A 20,840-nucleotide genomic window follows, 5' to 3' on the forward strand; every position below is an offset into this window, starting at 1 on the left:
AAGTTGCTTTTTAAATTACTCTGATAATAAGATATTGTCAATTAAACAATGTACATTTTATAAACATTTTAAGTGACGTTGTGTCTACTAGGATACATTCTCAACCAAAATAGTGAATTTATTAATAAATGGGTAGAAATTGTGGTTCATGGTATGAATAAATAGAGCATATCAGCCAAGGTACAGTTTTTCTAAAGGCTATAGGGAGGGATTTCCAGTGCCTGATGCCAACGTGAAGATGAAAAAACAAATCTTTACGTCTAAATCTGTTTGAAAAATAGGATTGCTGAGTTTTATTTGTAAAATTTTGAGAGGAAGTTGTATTTTTTTAGATTTTGTCTCACTTGACACATGCACTCCATGTATTCAGTGTTGATAGGATGGAGAAGAAAGAGGGAGGATCAGGAACTGATTGGCATCATCACGATGAAACTACCTGCTGAATCCTCTCACCTTTTCAATGCCAATGTCATTCACACAACAGTCTAACAAAATTTTAACCTGGTGTTTTTCCTCAATTCAATCTAAATCTGAATATCTGTCTACTTTTAGTATTTTTTTCACACTGAAATGAACTATTAATGTTTTTTTTTTAAATAATATACAATTATCAGTATTTATTTCTGTTTTTCAGTGTTAGTGATACAGTTGTGTCATGGAATTGGGGGACAGGCTTAGATCAACAAGTAGGTTAAAAAATGTTATGGCCACAGTGTGGCAGTGTTGGTCAGTAGATAAATGTGTGTAATGTTTGGTTTTTGTTCAGGTTCAGTATCATTAAAACCTATTCATACAACATGAGTTGATGGCAGGTTCAAGTTTGTGGAGACTTTCCAGAGACTGGCTGGAAATATGGATATTAAGATATGTTATGTGCTGTTAGTCATCAAAAGAGGTCAATTTCTCTCATTTCTATATAAATTCAATTATGAATGTAGTGTCACAGAAAATAAACAACCATTGGTTGTGGGTGCAAATTTCTCTTAAAGTACAACTCAGATGAACAGATATTTAATGTCACATTAATTACAAAATGCTAACCTGTTTTTTTCTTATCTGTTTTCAGTGGACAGAGGAGTGATGCACAACGTAGATGTATACAAAGATTTAAGCATATCATCTGTATGTAGGAGGTGAGTTAACAGTGAGTATTTAGTTATTTTATGCATCTATAAATGTAGTATGTCTTTCTACAGATGCAGGCCTGCTACAAATGGTCCAGAACATCATTATAAAAATACAAAATTACAGTAAGAAGATTTACTAACTTTAACTTCTCCAGTTACTTTCTTTTTTGCATTTGTTGGCATGGCTGTAACCTTGAGTCTGTGCCTGGTTATGGTGTAATGGGTCATCACTGGGCCCAGCCCATTTTAAGATCAGGCACCACAGTGATGGTAAAACTATTTTTCCAGTTGCTTGACAACTCTGTGGGATATTTTTTGAAAGCATTACATCATACAGTCTCTTGTTTGAGGAAGTTGATGGGTCTGTTTGAAACGCTGGCAGTGCTGCCAGTTATTTATCAACGCTAGTTCTCGATGAGAGTAGCTACAACTGATCATCACTCTTCAGATTGTTATAGCCCATAAACATTGAAGAGGTAGTAGATGCATTTGTCATTTCAGGCACTAGAGATTTACTGAATAGATGGTTCAGTGTGGAGACACATGCAGGCCAAGTCACGTTTCACTGCTGTTGGTAAGTGACTAAACCCTATTGCCCTCTGTGAACTACCCAACAAGTTTGAGCTCTCCAACAACTGAAATACTCACTGTTAAATAGCTTGATACACTCCAAAATGCTACAATAAAGAGAAGGCCCTGAATCCTTCTTGTAATGTATTCAAGTTCAAACTGTCATCATATTTATTTATGCATATTTAACAAAGACAAACTAAAAGTATAAAAGGCTATTCTTATAATCCATGTATATGACACTTTTCAAAATCACAGTCGCAGAACACTTTGTACATCAATATTATAAATATATCTCTGCAATAATGTAGACAGCTCACATACAGCAGTCTACTTCAGATGACTAAAGAGTGATGCATCTACCCACAAACGGTTAGCACAGAGGACATCATGCTGCACTATTATAAATCTACAGAACAGTCACACAGACAGCACCATTCACTAGTCACCTAATGTAAATGTTACAGGGTTGAGTGTTTGAGTGCAGGGAATGTCACTGAGGTTATCTACTGGGAACCTCCCAGCATGTTTTGTTGAATTAGGCTCACAGTTCCACCAGAAGACTCAACAGCAGTGCTTGGTGTCCCCGGACACAAATCTCCCACACCAGTGTTTTTTCAAACTTTGGCCAGTTGACCCTTTATTTTGCAAAGATGTTGTTTTTTTTTCTAGAGACTCAAAATTATAAGATTAGTCAGTAACACATATATTAAACTGTTAAAGTACAAAGGCTAATTTGATTGTTTAAACAAAGTATATACATGGTCCCAGAGTTTATGTTGAAGTTAAACAGAATTTGTATGACTGCACCACTGGTTTGCTCTATACTGCAGCAACATATGTTAGATCAGAGCATGAAGACTATATGCATTGTTTCCTGATCTCTAACCTCAGTTAACACTTCTTACTCATCACCACCTCTTCAGCAGTTCTGAAACCAAATTACATCATCTATAGGCTAAGTTTTGGGGATTTCTGTGACTTTTTAAATACTTGTTAATCAATCAATGTATGTATGTTAGACAGTTTCTCAGCCGCCCTGCCCCACACAATAAGAGATGTTACAATAACAGCAACACCCACACAGGTTAGGGGCTTGAAGCTGTAGTACAGTCAGTTAGTACATTTGTAAAGAATCGTAATGATTACCGTAATTACCCAGAAAATGCATCAGATTAGTTTAGTTTAGTGTTGCTGTCTGTCTGAAGTCTGGCTATTTATAAGGTCTGAGCTGTTACTGGTTTATGATGTCGTTTCCATTCTTCCACAGTATTTATATTAATTGCAAACACCAAATCAGCTTGCATGTTGTCAGAGTGTGATGGGTTGATTCTGCTGAGTGAAAATTTTAATGAAATATAGAATAATTAAAAAGCAACTTGGCATATGTCTCTTGGGGAAAGCAAACTTGATTATCAGCCACCGTGAGTATTATTTGATTTTGATCTTACATTTGATTCAAATTTCTCAAAATGACTTACCTTAAATTGAGATTTTTGAAATTTTAAATATGTCTGTCTTTTTACTCAAGCTGGAATATATCTTTACACTTAAGATACTTAATGATATCTATCAGAAGAGAAGAAAACAGAACATGCAAATTGAAATGTTACATGTCTTGTTGAGACTCTGAGATGTAAAATGGCATCAATCATCTCTGCTCAAGCTTTGGAAAAAAGAAAAAAGGACACTAATCAAGGCAGCCACTTTCAATCTTTGCTGATTGTACAAGTATTTTTGGAGATGCTACGTTTTTTTTTTTCAATTTTGCTTGTATGTTGTACTGCATGAAATGACTTCTTATTTTAGCATTTTGTTTAGCCTGCTGCATCGTTTGTAGCTGGTGCAACAAAGCATTCTCAGAGGTGCTAATCTTCCCAAGGTGATCTTACTCAAAAGCATTGCACAAAGGCATAATAATAAAAGGTTTAGTATAATATAGATCAAATCTGCTTTAGTGTGGGTCACTGACCCAAACTGTATCGGCTCTTTCCAACCTTAATAGTCCGCTCCTCTGGGAGCATAATATTTGGATTGGTTGGGTAATATATTGGCAATAAAGAGACAAAAGGATGTCATAAACGTTGATTAAAGCTCTGGTTAAAAGACAGAGGCGGAGAAGCTCTGAGTTATGATGGCTTTTCAGACTGCGTTATTGTTTCAGTGACAGAGCTCTTAGTGCGTCTAGTGGAGTGGTCGCAGGCGAGTGGTAAACATCCCTCAGTGTGTGAGGAGTCATTAATCCCTGGAGCCAAAGATGGCTTCACTACCAGTGTCTGTGGCCTGAGAAATCACAGCCAGTTGGCACCAGCAGGTCACACAAAGTGTCAACATAAATGGTTTGTACTCCAAAGCTGTTTAAATCTCTTCTAATGTGCTACAGCTAAGGCTCACATTTCAGACAAGACTGTGTGTTTCACACGTCCCAATTTATTTGCATACAAAACTGTTAACGATGCATGGAAAATGATATATATATATATGCATGGAAGATTATCTATCTATCTATCTATCTATCTATCTATCCATATGTACATATATATATGCCAGGGATGATATGAAACAGAATATATATATATATATTTAATCATTTGGAATATGAAAACTGTCACCATGGCTGGATTACAACATTGCAAAGTTGACATCTGCTCCAGACCATTCAGGCTTAATGTGTTCACACTGGTTTGTGCTACTTTAAATTGAACTAAAGCACAATATAAGCTCATATGATAAGGACTATACTGCTGTATTTTCAAATAAATAAAAAAGAGGGTGCTATGCATCAAAATCTACTTGTTAGACATTCGTTATCTATAGTGTTGTGCTGGCATGATGCATCTTTCACAGTTAATGTGTTTGATCAAATGACCATGTAGGAAATCTGGGGCATGTAATATCCCTGTGTAGACAAAGTGCACACATTTGACAGAGGTGGCTGTCCAGCTGTGGACATACAGGTGAGTCATCATAGCTTAATATTGCTTAAAACACCCTCATGAAATGAGCAAGAAAAAAAGGGTGTGTCTAATTAATCCAATAGGTATTTTTCACAGAAGACATTTGGATGTGTCACAACAGGAAAAAGCACAGATATAAATGATAAAAATTAATGATGGTTGAATTCCATTTAACTTAAGTTTCACATACTTGGTATTGTGTGTGCTGGACACACTGTCACGGATTACTGAGACACTTGAATAGAAAGGAGCCATCATTAATTTTATGAGTAACACATGTGCTTTTCCCCTAAGTGTCTGCTGTGAAAATTACTATTTTACAAGGGATATTTGGTAAGAGTGGCTCCTTTGTTTATGATCAAGCAGGGAATATAAATAAAAAAGGTGCATTTTCTCATTAGTATGAGTCAAATTGGCGACTCACATTTCCAGTAGGCTTGAGGATTTTTTTTTTTCGTGTTACGGGATGAGGTGTGTGATTGAATTTGTCTCATTTCATACACTCGCACACATTCGACTGAAGTCACTTTGCATATGGGACAGTTTTGAGTGAGAGGGAGTCTGCACAGTGCACAGTTACCTATTTGCATGGCTAATTGGTCAGATCTGGAGATCCAGCGTTTTTTGTACCACACCCACTTCAAGTCCAGCAGTGTCCGTCCATGCCTCTCTCTCTCTTGTGAGTGCGTGCGTGCGTGCGTGTGGCTGTGTGTGCGTGTGTTAGTGTGCGTGCGTGCGTGCGTGCGTGTGGGTGCGTATTTGCAAACTCCGCCCCGCTCGCGCCGCCTCCAAGCGGACCGCAATGATTTAGAAGTTCAGGAATCCCACGTGACGTCACCCGGGGGTGACGTTATGCTTCTCTAAATAGATCGTATTGTAATCTTTTCTCAGTCCAACGTGGTTTCTTCTGAGAGACTGCTTCAAATTTTCTACACTTGTTTGGTAAGTTGAAAACCTTACACGATCACGCAGAGGACGGTGCACGCGCATGTGCAGGTTTGTTGTGTTTGTTTAAAAAGCGAACCTTGTTACTTTTTCTCCTCCTTTTTTTGTTCATGCAACAGCTTGTTTTGTTGTTCGCTCCAGTCTTGGGACGGGATGGTTTTTTTCTTCTCCTCTCTTTTTAAACGAATTGATGCATGCAACTAGAAGATAAAAAAAGTGTCAGTTTATTAGAGTGGACGCATTGTCATGTCACTTCGGTGTCGGCGTGTTGGTCTATTTGACTGTTGACTGTTGTTGAAGTTGAACGCGGAGTCAAGTGGCCGCTGCTGCTCTGTCTGTCAGGTAGCAGCAGCGGAGACAAGTCTGCAGGAATTCATCTCTTAGCCCGACTGAAAAACACACAGGAGGTTATTGCAAAGGTTTTTCATTGCATTTCACACAACTTTTCTTTTTCCTGCTGTTTTTTCTGTTTTATCCCAAAGCTCTACAGCTGGCTCACTGCATCATTGTCATGCCTGTCCCATGTCGGGATACGCAGAACCGGTGTGTGTGTGCATGTGTATGTGTGTGTGTGTGTGTGTGTGTGTGTGTGTGTGTGTGTATGTATGTTTGTCCCGGCGTGTTGCGGTTCACCAGTGATAGTCTGGAAAAATGATAGCCCGGTGGTTTTTTGCTGTCATGTCAGTTTAAAAGAAAGAAGTGATTCTCCTGCTCCTAAGAAATGTACGTTTCCATTTTCTCTTGAACAGCAGTGTGACCAACATTACGTCATTCTGCAGGCCAGTCGATATCTGATTAACCGCTGAGATGTTGAGGGTTACTTTCAGGAGGGTTGTGCTGACGAGGCGCGCTTTGTGGTCGCGGCTTGAAAAAACACAACAAAGATGTTTTAATCATTTGATTACTCTCCGCTGTCATTATGTTTATGTGGCACATTATCAATAACCGCTTGTTTCCCATGAACGCTGCTTTAGTGCTGATAAATTATTGTGCAGGCTTCCAGTTTTATTCCTTGTGTCCATTTTGGTTTGTTGTAATATTAACAGTCTGACACCTCATAATAATAACAACTTTAAGTTTAATTATTATTGGATAGTTAAAACAGAATTAGAAGGCCTTTTGTGGTGGAAAAAGACACAATTCACAACTGGACTTTATTAGAATCAGGCGAAAAAAAGCTGAAAACAGACACTTGTCAAAAGTTTTTGTTTCTTTTAAATGATCTTTTCCTATTAGAAGTTAACAAAGGCAACTTAAAATTATCTTAAATTAATTAATAAATAACAATAAACCATTGCTTCGTTTGTTGAAATCTTAAAAAATAAATAAAACTAATAAGTAAATAAGTAACAAATAATTAGATACGATAAATAAATACAAAATAGCAAGTTCTCTAAAGTTATCAAAGTTACAGAATAACTAGTGTTATACAGTAACCTTGTAGTAATACTTGTAGATGTAGATTTAATTCTTTCCATATTTCCTACAAGTATTCGGCTTGAATGCGATCCAACTGCTCACTGCAGCAATGAAATGTGACCTGCAATGAGTTTATTTGTTGATGGTTGTTGCATGTGCCCAAGGTGAAACATTCCTCTGGTAATGATTGCACTAATGTAGAGGAGGGAGGTCAAATAACAGGAATCATAACACCAATCATGCAGTTCAATCAACAGTTTATCTCATGTCATTATAGACAAACATGCTACATTTATGTTGTGGTTTTGAAGTGTACATTATGAATAGAAATACAATCAAAGGCGTTTTTCTCTTTTCAAGAAATTGTATACAACTTAATCAAAGACCAGAACGACTTAACCCACCCTACAAGATGACATTCTTCTATTTGCTATGAGTTTACATGTGTGGGAGAGAGCATTGAGTGATAGCTATTGAGGTTTACGTTTTGACAGTCTTCCTGTCACACATTCGGTTCCAGAGCAGAGGTTCAGGGCAGACGTAGTCTTAGAGGGCCATGTTCCCTGCCTCAGGGATCGCTGTGATCCTACCTTGAACTTGTGCTGTCAAAGGCCTAGGCTATGGGGAGCTGGAGATTCAAATTGCTGCGCATGTTTATGCTTGCTTTAACCCCATATGCCTTTGCACCCCAACCCCTCTTTTACTTACCATATTGTTTAAATTCTAATATGCGGTCTACCTGGAGAATTACTCCCAAGTTTCTCTTGAAATCGAACTCTGGACCCCTAATCCTTCCCCTCGCTCACATCAGGACATAGTTAATGTAAAGTGTAACCAAATTTCCTCCGCTAAACTAAAACATCTATATCAAATGAAAACCAAGTGCCCCTTCCAAGGAAAGGGCGTTGAGTACTGATTATTGGAAGTGTGAAAGCTATTGGATATTTCACAGAAGGCGTTCACAGAATTAACCGTTTAAAAGTTTTGTGCCTCATGTGGTTTGAATTTGCAAGTAAATGTGATGAAATGATCATGCCCGATTTGAGGAAAAGGACGTTAAATTCTTGCATTCTGTCCTAATAGTCATGGAAACACTTTGTCTTTCTTGTCATGGTTTTTTTAGTGATGTCAGAGTTGGTGATTTATTGTTAAGTTCTAGATGAAGTGACTTACTTTATATGCGTTCAAGAAGAAAGCATGAATGACTGTAGTGACAAAAACTGTACTAAAAGCAAATACATATGAGATGAGAATAGGGCTTAAAATGTTGATTCAAGGTGAACAACCAGCTGTGTGTCTTTAGACTTTTAAAGCACTCAACTAAATGCATGCATCACCTGTCTAGTGTGGCTTCAGAGTTAGGACCAGCAATGTTAGCCATGTTTGTTGTGTCAAAGGAGACCAGGTGAGTTTTTAGGGGCCCTTTAGAAGAGACGGCAGGAACTGGTGACAGAAAGAGAGACCAGGGCTCATTTGCTCTCTGACAGAGAGACCCTGTCCAGACCCTGTTCTGCAGGCTCAGTCATGAAGTACAGCTTGTTAGGAAAACAGCACTGCTTAGCATAACACAATATTTGAGTGTTTTGACTGTGCTTGAGGAAATAGTCTGAACCCATGAAAAAGACACACATGTACGTAGTGTATGCAGGTATTCATGTTTGACACGTGACACACGGCACTGGCTTGAATTTTTTGATGCTTCTCAGTATTTGTGAGTTGATAGGAAAGGATGTGAGAAATGTTGTCTTGTGTCGAATAACGTTGGATGTAAAATCATTTCTGTGAGTGATTCATTTCTGTATTGTCGATGTTTCAGTCATCGCCAAGAGCCTACATGATAAATAACCATACACTGTTGCATCATAACTTTGAAGTGTCAAAATTATTTAGAGATTTATAGTGTTTTTATGTCAACTTTCCTCATGAATCCAGGTACCTTTGGAATTGTTTGTAAAGGCTTAATTTATATATTAGAGCACAAAATCAGTATCTTCAATAAATAATTTACTGCTTTCAGTGGTCCCTGAACATCTGGAGCCTTCGCGTTTGGTGTTTGAAACTTTTTTGCACGTCCCATAGCAAAAGACATGCGTGTTCGTATTGAAGAATAAGGCCTGGTAATACTGCTGGTTTAGAGCTGGTGTTGGCCCATAGCTGCTGTGCTGTTGCTCGGAGAGAGAGAAGGAGGAAGGGGGGGGGGGGGGGGGGTGTTAACAAAGACTACCTTAACTCTTGTTGTTGGACATCTGTCAGAATGTGCTGCATCTGTATTACTTGCATGAGGTGACTGCTTGCTTAGACATGGTTTGTCAGTGATAGTACAGTGTACAGTACATAGCGTTATACTAGACAATCAATATGCCAAAACATGCAACATACACTGTGGCACAACAGCCAGTAGTAGCCAAGTATGATGTTAGAGACAAAGCCGAGGGATTAAGTGAAAAGAATACTCAAATATAGTTTTTTCCCCTGTACTTTACTTTGCTGAGTATAATGAATATTTTCAACAAAACCCATTTTTTGAATAATTTAATAAAATAAGCTAAACTTTTCAAATACATCAGAGTTTAAGGTTGTTTTAAAATGTACATCTTAACAAGAATTTTGCTTAAATGAAATGCAGCTTTGAGTTATTATTATTATTTTTATTATTGTTCAGTTATTCAAACTACTGTATAATGGAATGATTTAATTAAATAAATCAAGTATTAAATAATTAAACAATCTGACTCAGCTTTATTAGCATTGGGTATCAGACAGCTTTATGTATTCTCAGTATTTGAAAATACAGATGGATCCTACCAGGAAACAGCCTAAATAATATTTGTTCCTCTCTAGAATTATGCAAATACATGTGTACTTTTTGAACAGCAGTTGCTATCACCAGTAACAATTATGTTAGATATAAAACTTTTAAAAAATGCGAGTGAAGCATCGTGCATGCATCATTGCATTGACTGAATACAACGCGCATCATTAGCCTTTGTTTGATACTAGGAAGCAGTTAATGCACCTGTCATTTCTGTAGTTTTTCGTAAATATGGCCTCAGTGTTTTTGAGATATTTTTAAGGTATGTTTGTTTGAGTTTCTGTAAGTGAACAAACATGTTTTTATATAAATCATAGGTATGAGACATTCCCTTCTTCTGGGAAAGTTTGTCCTCTCTTTCACTTTGAATTATCAGAGCATTTAAAACGATAAATGAAGCTATTTTACATTTGACATGATGCATTGCTATGGCAGAAGGGTAGTGAGCAATTACTTACAAAGCACACATTTGGCAGCAGCAGCAGGTAAACAAATATATTGTCCTTGTATTTGTGGGTTTTAAAACTGTCTCTTGTGTTTAAGGCTATTTTTCAGCAAATGAAACTGCACCTTCTGCCTATCCCTCATGCAGTGCTGCTCTGTCACCACTTCCTTTTTTCGTTCTCACCATGATATGTACTCAAAATCAGAACGGAACAACTCAATTAAATCTTTAAATGATTACTTTGTGACTGAAAATTTAAATATCATGTCAACTGAGATTTAAATAACTTCAATTAAACATTTAATTTGTAGTATAGGTAAATTAGAGAAATGTGATGTTTTCACATAGTAGGCAGAGCAATGCCAGAATATATATGTGCCAGACTGAATTCTGTCACTTTGTGGTGACAATAAACATTTGATGACAGATGTTTAATTGTAAATTTCAACCATTCTCATTGTTCCAACCCACATTAAAGCTGAAATCCATCACAGTTGTCTCAGAGGTATATACATAGCTCTGTTGACCAGGTGGAAATTAATGTTGAATGAGTTTAACAACATTGCTACAGTGTAGCAGTACATTCCTTTTGGTGATATATAAATGGCTTTAGAGCAAGTTATATTCAATGTGATTATGTTTAATGAAAACACTAATAAAACTATTCAAATATGTTGTATTGTTTAAATACTGTGATAGTTCATGAAAGAAGTGTCAAATTCAAATCCAGTTTCACTTAAAACACTAAATTTTAGCCTTAATGTAATTTCAGTTCAGGTAACACAAAGAGTTTTCCTCTTGGATGCTGTTGGGAAAACTCAAGTCATTCACTTCCTCTCTTTGCTCTCTGCTTTTGTCTCTTTTTTTGTAGCTTTATGAGAAGTTGGCCAGAGTAATGAACTCAGACCAGGAAAGGCCGTTTATTTGCAACGCTCCTGGCTGTTCTCAGGTGAGTGTGTCAGGACAAAGCAACACCATACAGTGTGCGCGCGTGTGTGCGTGTGCGTGTGTGTGTGTGCGTGTGTGTGTGTGTGTGTGTGTGTGTGTAATATGAAGAGGAGTACATTGAAGTGGCCTGAGGAATAGATTACTGCTTCATGCATCAGGGAGAAACAGAAGAGCATGGAGCTGAGTGAAACACAAACTGTAAATAACGCTGCAGGTGTAAAAATACCTATAGAAAAAAGTGATCTTTGAAGTCAACTGATGCTTTTTTAGGATGTTTAAATGTAAAATAACAGTATATGTCATATTGGATTAAATGTATAGGTTCATTTTTAAGTTTCATAATGGGTTGATAGAACATTTATTCTCCTTTGTACACATAATTGTTACAACACTACTTTTAAAAAAAAATCCACAGCGTTTCCCGACCGAGGACCATCTGATGATACATCGACACAAACATGAAATGACCCTTAAGTTCCCCTCCATAAAGAACGACAACATGTTATCAGGTGAGTTATGGCTACATCAATACAAACTTACACACTACCTCAGGAGGGCTCCTGGGGAACTTCTAGTTTATTTGCAGGTGTGTGCCTGTGACTTTGTGACTCAAACATACTTGTCTATCATTAGAAAACCTTATGTGTCTATACGTGTCTATACCAGTTGTTTACAGTAAGTCATGTGACACCTTTACCTTGCAGCTCAGCTATAATCAGTGCATTTGTGTACACTTTTGCAGGAAGAAAAGATGCTGACATATGACTGAGGAAATTAGCATGTTAAGCTAAATATCTTGACATTTCTCCTTCCTGTTGCTCTGTGTGATTTGTGTTTTCCCATCATCAGAAGTGTCTTTAGGTAGTTTAATCTTATCATAGAATGACTGAGAGATGGTTAACAATAGTTCTATAAGCTGTAGATAACATACTGATCTGCATTTTAATCTACTGTTCAAAGAAACATCAATTTCTTACCAAGGGCAATTCATAGGTCTAGATAATCCATTTCTAGGTCCTGCCACACTAGACAACAGTACTCGCTGCTCCAGCCATGCTGCTGAGATTGTGTCTTCTTTATTATTTACACTCATTGGACAGCAGGATCGGATTTTCTAGGCCGGGTGTCCTTATCACCTGTTGTCTGAGTTACAGCTCTGGCCATCTCTCTTATTGAGACCTTGAACTCAAGATAAAACCATCAGTAGTTATACTGTAAGTCAGTGGGGTCAGGACCCCAAAAAAGGCTCTTCGGTTGTATCAAGGTAGGACAAAATACAGTGCCATGAAGTTACATTTATTTTCAGGTTTCTTTTTTTTGTGAAATACTATAAATTATTCGAATGATTCAATCTGACAAGGAAAAATGATCCTTTTGTCAAGGGGTTTCAAGTAAGACAATGCTGTTTATTAGAAGCTCCCAAATGTTTGGTAAACACTGCTTTGAGACACATTACTGTTAGAGGTCAGCCACAGATGTTAAAATTCTCTTAGCTGGTTAGGCCAGTTTTAAAACTCTTAGCACTGTAATTTCCGACCTCATCATCACCTCCTGTTGCTAATTTTTTCATTGACTCATAGGTGTTATCCTCAACTAAAAATTGACATTACAAATGTTTTTATTTATATGACTTACATTCTCAGCAAAATGGAAAAAAAGCCTTAAACTGTATTTTGGGCACACAGGTCATCATGAAAGTTTGAGTCAATCCTCAGTCTAGCCAGAATGGATAAACATGCCATGAAGTATGCTTTTAGCCTTTGAAACAACCCTGATCCCAAAATCACCTTCAACTGTCTGAAACCTGATCTGTGTGCACCCCCTACAAAGTCAAGTTGAATACCACGGCTTGACTGAGCTCAACAAATGAGACCCCCACTCACTAGGTGGGATCTGTACTTTATCAGCTAAAATGGGGCCGTCAAGAATAGTATCTCTCTCTCTCTCTAACAGTATGGAAGTAATGTTTTCTTAAAATCATTGCAAATACTTTACATAGTTAATATTTTAATGTATATTCTGTCTTTTTTAGATCTCAATCAGCTTCCATAAAGTATTAGTTTTCATATAAACAAATAACAGCTATTAAAAATCATGCAAAGTAAAAACAAAATCAACTAAAAATAAACCTGTGAAAAGAATTGAAGAAATTTAGACAATTGAAGGGTAATACAATACAATAAAAAAATGAAAAGAAGCTTTAAAAAAGAAAAGAAAAAAAATCCCAGTCATGCGGTGTAATTTGTTCTTTATTTCATATGCTGCTCTATTCTTTTCCACATAATCATGGTGTATGTACAGTCTAACAAATAAGCACTGCTAACAATAGTTTGTATTAAAACTGGACTTGCTTTTTTCCCCTTGATTTCCAGACCAGACGCCAACACCAACACGCTTCTTGAAGAACTGTGAGGAGGTGGGATTGTTCAGTGAGCTGGACTGCTCCATTGAACAGGAGTTTTGCAAGGCCCAAGAGGAAGAGGACAGTAAACAGGTACTGCAGGAATAGAGAACAAAGCCTCAGGTTGAAAAAACCCCCAAGAAAACAAAAATGAGGTGAACCAACAGGGGTTAGGTCAGGTAGTTAAGAACTGCTATCTGCTACCATCATCCGTCACGTCACAGACAGCCCACAAACAATGAAGTGATGCACACTATTTAAATAGATTTATAACACCTCAACTTCATGTAACCACACTTTGATCACTTGATAAAGAGCTGATAACCACAGGTGTGTATAAATTAGCTACAGCTTTTCGTCCAAAGCATACATCATGTGTTGTATGTCTTGCACCCCCCCCCCCCATCAGTCTTGTTGACAGTGACAGACAGAGCTAGCAGGTGGAGATTTGTCACCCACCACAGGTGAGGAGAAGAGAGATCAAGTTCTCCACCTGAAACTTCAAACAGCTCTCCAGCCATACTATCTGTGAGAGAGTCCTATTTCTTCCCAGACGTAAAAACAGACCCCTTAAGACAACTTTTGTGGAAACAATAAAAGACCTGGCCAGACATTCACGCATGCGAGGAGAGTGATCATTTATGCGTTATAGATCTGCCTTGAGGCACCTTCACCTGAAACATGGGTACTAGTCAAATAACCACAAGACAGACTGCTTATCTAATGTCTGGAAAGATGTGCATGCATGCTGTAGCTAAGCTTGTCGTCTGGGTGGTTTTGCTCTGGTGCTTGTCTGTGCTCAGGTCAGCCATGTCTAGCCTCCCTAGTCTGTGTGGTTTATGATGGGAGTCTCTGCTAAGTCAGCAGGAGGCGAGTCAGAGCAAGACTCTCGGGGAGTGAGGAGCACAACAGGCAGAGATAAGGAGGGAAAACATCAAAACTTCAGGAAAACAGCAATTGTCTCATTTTAATGAAACACAGTATTTCCAAACTGTACAGTACAGTATATCCATATGCGGAAACTAATACAAATATGGAGCATTGATTGATTCAGTTGTATGGATGATCATTGAATTTCCTCAGATATATTTTGTAGTCCTGAGGTGAATCAAATCATTTCTTGAATGTCTGTATTCTCTTCTTTATATTTGCTCCTTTCTTGTGGCTGTTTCACATTTGAATCATGCAAATCACTTCAAGTTGCTGTGTGTTTTATGCCAAGACATGTGAGTGAGGTTTGGAAATATGTTGTTCCTTGCAGCACAAGGTTATTTTTATATATACTGTATATGCCATTACATGTAACAGAGGTAAAACAAACAAACCGCCCTGCTGGGTAAATAACAATAAGAAACCTGGTCTTCATTAGACTGCACTCAGGAGAAAATAGTTCCTCATTACTCATTCAAGCAGGATGTATAGTGCCCAAGGCTAAACAGTTATTTTGCTAGAGTTGTGCTGAAAATACAACTTACTTGCACGAACGTGACACTCTTGACAGATTCTTAGTTCTTTTAATAATTTTTTTTTATGCTTTCTCTTCTCTTCCCTTTCCACGCTGCAGAACATCTCACTGCACGGCCAGGCAGGCCAAGGCCAGCACCAGCAGTCCCACTCACGAATGGGCAACCACGATACCAGCATAGTGATCCAGCAGGCCCTGCCTTCTCCTCAGTCCAGCTCCGTCATCACTCAGGCTCCATCCACTAACAGGCAGATAGGGTGAGTACAGTTGGAATTTAGTAGAGCAGAGAATGTAGGTTTTGTGAGTAATGTAACACATAGAGGGAAGAACATTTTAGTGTTTTTATATTTACAACTCTTCTTGCATAAAGTGAGTTTTTATTCTGTTACCAAGGTGTACAAGCACTTTTAAGAACTGCTGGCAGACTGAAAATGATCTGTGAAGTGCAATGATCAGATTCAGTTATGCGCTCACCTCAAGTGTGCCCCTGTTATAGCCACAGCCTCAGGCTTGGCCTGGTCCCTCTGTGTCTGTGCCGATTGTCATCCCTCTGTAGTCTCTGAGGTAATGTCAGAGTTTTGTTACATTTGGAACAGTGTGTGTGGGGCTTGTGATTCATGTTTTGCTGTTCATTCAGTATTGTCCCACAGCAGAGCATGCAAAAGAGGGTCCCAGAGGACAAGATGAGATCATTGTCCGCCGTGACTGCTTTTACAACGGTTTAGCATTTCATGCTCTAAAATAGTTCCTTTCACTGTATGGGAATGGCAGCCACAACCTTAGAGCTGTGCTCCTCTGATACCTTTGCACGGCCATTCCGCAAGTATATAATAACAGCAGCCTGTATGGTGTGCTGCTTCATCATTTACCTGCAGTGTTTGGTGGTCCAGGAATAGTTCATCAAGTTTAAAGCATTTGAATTCATAATCAGACCCCTGCACTCAAGGTGTGTATGTTCACACTACATGTGGTGAGGCTGTGGACTCAACTGCCTCCCTCTGCTGGCATTTTGTCTTTATATATCAGTAACACATTCATTACCACACAAAAACATATACAAACTTTTCTGCTCTTATCCTTATGAGGACCCTCCACTGACCTATTTGACTCCATGTCCCTTAACCCCAACCACCTTCAACCTTGTGCCAGGCCTTTGTTACTGTAAACCAGGCCTGTCGCAAGCAAGTGAGACACTGAGATGGCTCAGTGTTATGCCTGTGCTGTGTCCTGTGTAGATTTACAGCTAGAGGAGCTAGTGAATATTGGATGGGAGGCCCATCACTAAGCCTGACTGACACCCCGTCAGGCTCTTTGTCAAGGATAGGGATGGAATTTCATCCCCTTGGAGGAGCAGCAATCACTGCCAGTAACAGAGACTGTGCTGGGCCTGCTTCACCTCAGTTTACCTGTCATTAAAAACTCCTCACCTGGTGAGTACAGACTCACCACTTTGCTTCTATTTACAGTCGTTTATGACAGTACGCAAATCCCCTAACCCTAACCCTTCACTGATTTGTTGAGAGACAGGTAGTTTTTACAGCTTGCACATACAAAAAAACACATCTCTTGAAAATCAGAGTTGGTTTGCTATGTGTTGGTGGTTGCCAGCCACAGAATGGCACGTAAACAAGAAATGATAATGACACATCACTTCAGGCAGAAGCCTGTATGTGCTGAAACTGCAGAGGTGTCATTTGTTTGTTAGTGTGGTGAAGTCCTAACACATGAATAGGCAGAGTAGATTTACACAAGAGAAAACTAATCTGGAAATGTTCACATCAGCAGGAAAATGGGTTGAGGAAACCCCTCCACAGAGAAGCAGGGCTTCCACAGGAAACCATTAGGACTTACCAAAGGCTCCATGCACAGGGTCTCTCCACAGGAACTTCCTACACACAGAACAAGGCGGACACTTCACAGGCTAACTGTGCTCTGTCCAGGTTGAGAAAGAGTTAGACAGCCTGAAGGTCAGATCAGTGGCTGTGATAATTCACCTCTTGTCCTGTTGAAGTCCTGTAATTGTCCCTGATATATTTTGGGTTAAGAAAAGCCAATCATGTAAATGTAATGGTTTTTTAATCCACTGTGACATATCTATTGTGCAAATGTTTATACTTAATTAAACCAAAATCACTTGACATGGGAGTGAAACAATAAAGAAACTATTATCGTCACCAAAAATGCAAAGGTTTGTGTATGTAATCATTGCAAGCCTATACTGTACAGCTTTTAATCTTTACACACTTTATGGAGCTCTCTGTAGAGAATATATCTGTGAATGAGAAGAAATCACCAAACAAAGTCAGTTTAATCTTGGTTCCATCTGCTTCCTTGGTCTGTTCTTCGGCTCTGCTCAACACACAGCGTGAGCATCCAATGAATTAGGATAACAAGTCATTTTCATTGCTCCACAATGTTTACTAAAGAGCTTTGAGGCTTGGAATCAATTAGGATTGGCTTTCCTCAAGTCCATTTACTTTAGGGGTGAGCTGGGCCTGCAGCTGTGAAACCTGAGGACCTCTCTCTCCCTCTCTTTTTCTCTCTTTCTTTCTGCTCTGAGTCCCTAAACAAGGTCTTTGGGGAGCCACACTGACACAAACCAGTGTTAAAACCAGGCATATGAAACCAGCCAGCAGATCTTAATGTCACGGCTATCATTATCATACAAAGGGAAGCGGCGTCCAACAAATTTGAATTCTCTCTGCTTTTCAATTATAAACATCTGGCACTGAGTTATGTCAGAGTTAAATGTGTTGGACGTTACTAGTCAACCATATGAGATACAACATTCTGTCGAAACCTCAACCTTTTGACTCGTAAGAGGAGATGTGCGGGAATATGGGTGTGGGCACAAGGCACTAAAAATGACATTCTTCTATTCTGGCTCTGAAGAGAATTCCAGTCCAGTCGTTTCCATTACATAGCACAATCAACCTGAATGCAGCTGGGTTAAGTGAGGAGTGATTACAGTACAGATGTGGTATCTGACCATCAATTTATAATCATGTGGTATTTAAAAACTTCTCTGAAATTTGGCTGTGTATAAAAACAGGTGCTTTTATTAAATGAGGAGGTTCTTTATCAACCTCAGTGGGTAACTCTTAAGAATGTTGAGGACTGTGTGAACCTAAAAGGTGCAATCCTCAAAACCACTGACGGTTGATGTGAGACTGTTTTGGTTTGTCACTACCCGTCTAATTTTTTTCTCAATTGTTTCCAGAACTCCATTTTAAAATAGAACTTTTTAACATTTTATACTTGCACAAGTGTATTCCCTTCAATTCCCTTCAATTTCCCTTTAAATAATCAGTCAGTAGAAGAACAACTTCATAAATCAAGGTTGTATCTCTAAATTAACTGTAAATTTGGCTTGTGTCTCACCAAGGGGAAACTTGCGTGCAACTTCATGCGTGACTGTCACATTGCTCTGCACAGCTCTGAAGGAAGTCAATTTGTGGTTTTGTTTCCCATGCTGCTTAAAATGTACAATAATTTTCACACCTCGGAGTCAACCGGCTATGCGTGGTCCTTGTTTTTGCCTTTAAAGGAAGTTGCACAAATAGATGTTCATGCCTTCTAAACGTTGGGGTTTCATGCAAAGCCCAACTGTAGTGCAACATCAGTTTTACTAACCACATTTATATTTCTTGTATCTTAATATACACTGTGACCATCATATCAGTCCATGATCTTTTTTTCTCTCTCTCTCACTTTACATATAGTTCTTCTGCTATTAGTACAACGAATTAACGGTACCATAGGATAGATTTAATGATTTTATTCCAGGATGCAATAAATATTACATTTTCATAGATTGCATAACACCTTTTCCCATGCTTGTAATGAAACAAGTGTGCTCATAGTATTTCTCCACCCGTTGTGCCAGTGCCAGAACAAGAAATTCTCTTCAACGGAGAGAGTTATGCACTTTTCATGTTTCCATGAACAAACTTTGACCTCATGAACTTGAATTTAAACAAAACTTCCTTTATTATTGTTTATGATTAGATTGCATTCAGACAGCAGTGATAAGGAGAGAGGCTTGCCCTGAGTGCAGGAGCACAGGACCTCTGTAAAATGCTTGAGGTGCCCTCATGCTCTGACAAATGCCCTTTTCCATAGACAAATATGGGCAATAGTCAACCATGTATACATTGTAGGGGTAATGCAGATGGAGTACTACCAGGCAGAGAGAGCAGAAGAACAAATAAACAAAGGTACAGAAAAACAAAGGTATACAGTGCAATCAATTACAAAAGAGGAAAGAGAGAAAAAGAAAGAGAGAATGCAGGATGTACATCTGACCTGAATTAAGATGAGCTCATTGTGTACTGCAGTGGGTTTAATAGTGCGTTTGTAGAGGAACGCCCAGACTCTGTTCCCTCTCATTCCAGCGGGGCTGTGTCATCCCTGCCCCGGGGCCACCACACATGCAGGCTCCTGCACAAGCAACTCACACACAGGGACATGCCTCACAGCTCAGGGGAGCGCAGGGATCACAGCGCAGGGAAGTGTGGAAAAGGGGGATCAGAGGTGGACAGAGGAGAGGAATAAAGGGATCAGAGGTGGATGGAGGAGAGGAAGAGGGGGATAGAAGGTAGATGGAGGAAAGGAAATTAAGGATTGGGGAGGGTGGAGAGGAGAGGCATCAAATGTGGAGGACATGGGTAGATGGCTAGGCGGGTGCAGGAGAGGATAAGAGACTTGTCTGCACAAGAAAAAGAAAAGATAGATGGGAGTGTGGACAAATGGGATCAGAAGAATGAAGGTGTGGGGAAAATGCATTATCAAAGGAAGTCAGAAATGAAAAACTGTATGATAGACAGACAGATTAGACTGACAGTGGAGGACATGATTGTGGTGGCAGGATGAGAGGAAGAGAAGTTGGATAAGGAGGAGATAGACAAAAATGCTAATAAACAGTCAGGTTTTAGTAGGTGAAGGATGAACTGTCATTAGAAGTAAAAGGGGCAGTACAATGCCAGTCAGGTGCTGCAGACAGATGGCATTAGCTTATAACAAGATGACACAGTTGTTACTGTTGAGTTTTATAATCCAGCAGTGATAGGAATGTACTGACATACTTTCTGCTTTCGTTGAAAATTAAAGACAACCCATCCTCGTTGGCCTCAGCCAATGCCATATCATATTTTGTGAATAAATCCCACAACACTAATAGGCATCAGACAAACATTCATCACCATTCCTCAACTGTGCTTTGGCATGGCTTTACTCAGCTTGAGTCTCCCTAATGAGAGGACACCCCATCCCAGATCCATCCCACCAACCCATGCAGTGTAGCACCCTCCCAGCATCCATCCCTCCTCTGGCCCGCTAATAAAAGTCAGCCTGTGTCGTAACCCATTAGGGCTGATTTATTTGATCAGATTCGTATTATTTCCTCAGTCCAAACCCCATGGCACTCTCCTCCCACCAGTGATTAAAGGCAGTAAATCAGGGGCAGGTCCTGTGTAGTGTTTACTCAGAGAGCCAGGCAGCTGCAAGCTGTTTGAGGCCCTTGTTTCTCTCTCTGTTTACCTCTGTTCCCATGGTGACTGCACCACCGTCTCCCGAACGTCTGGAACTTGGCCCTGGGCTGTTTTGGTTACGTTCGAAAGTTTTTAGCTGCTGTGTCTACCCAGAGCTCACAGTGACTTCACCCAGCAAGGAGTGAGCGCAGCGATGTTGGACGAGTCAAGGAGGGAAAGAGAGGGAAAAAGCAAGAGGAGGAGAGGAGGGAGGGACGAAATC

General features: G+C 39.2%; 1 protein-coding gene across 2 annotated transcripts in view; it reads left to right on the plus strand.

Annotated features, from left to right (window-relative positions):
- Positions 1–5,519: 5,519 nt before the first annotated feature.
- creb5b (cAMP responsive element binding protein 5b) overlaps positions 5,520–20,840 on the plus strand; it is a 39,639-nt gene continuing 24,318 nt past the window's right edge. The window contains exons 1-5 of one of the 2 annotated variants that reach the window (XM_053327316.1): positions 5,520–5,596; positions 11,147–11,224; positions 11,639–11,732; positions 13,596–13,717; positions 15,189–15,346. In XM_053327316.1, coding sequence (XP_053183291.1) covers positions 11,171–11,224; positions 11,639–11,732; positions 13,596–13,717; positions 15,189–15,346 — 428 coding nt within the window. In that variant the 5' untranslated portion in view covers positions 5,520–5,596; positions 11,147–11,170. Of the gene's footprint in view, positions 5,597–5,816; positions 6,019–11,146; positions 11,225–11,638; positions 11,733–13,595; positions 13,718–15,188; positions 15,347–20,840 lie in introns of those variants that run through there. The other variant, XM_053327317.1, reaches the window with a different exon arrangement.

This window comes from Scomber japonicus, chromosome 10 (genome assembly GCF_027409825.1).
Source record: "Scomber japonicus isolate fScoJap1 chromosome 10, fScoJap1.pri, whole genome shotgun sequence".
Taxonomy (NCBI): domain Eukaryota; kingdom Metazoa; phylum Chordata; class Actinopteri; order Scombriformes; family Scombridae; genus Scomber; species Scomber japonicus.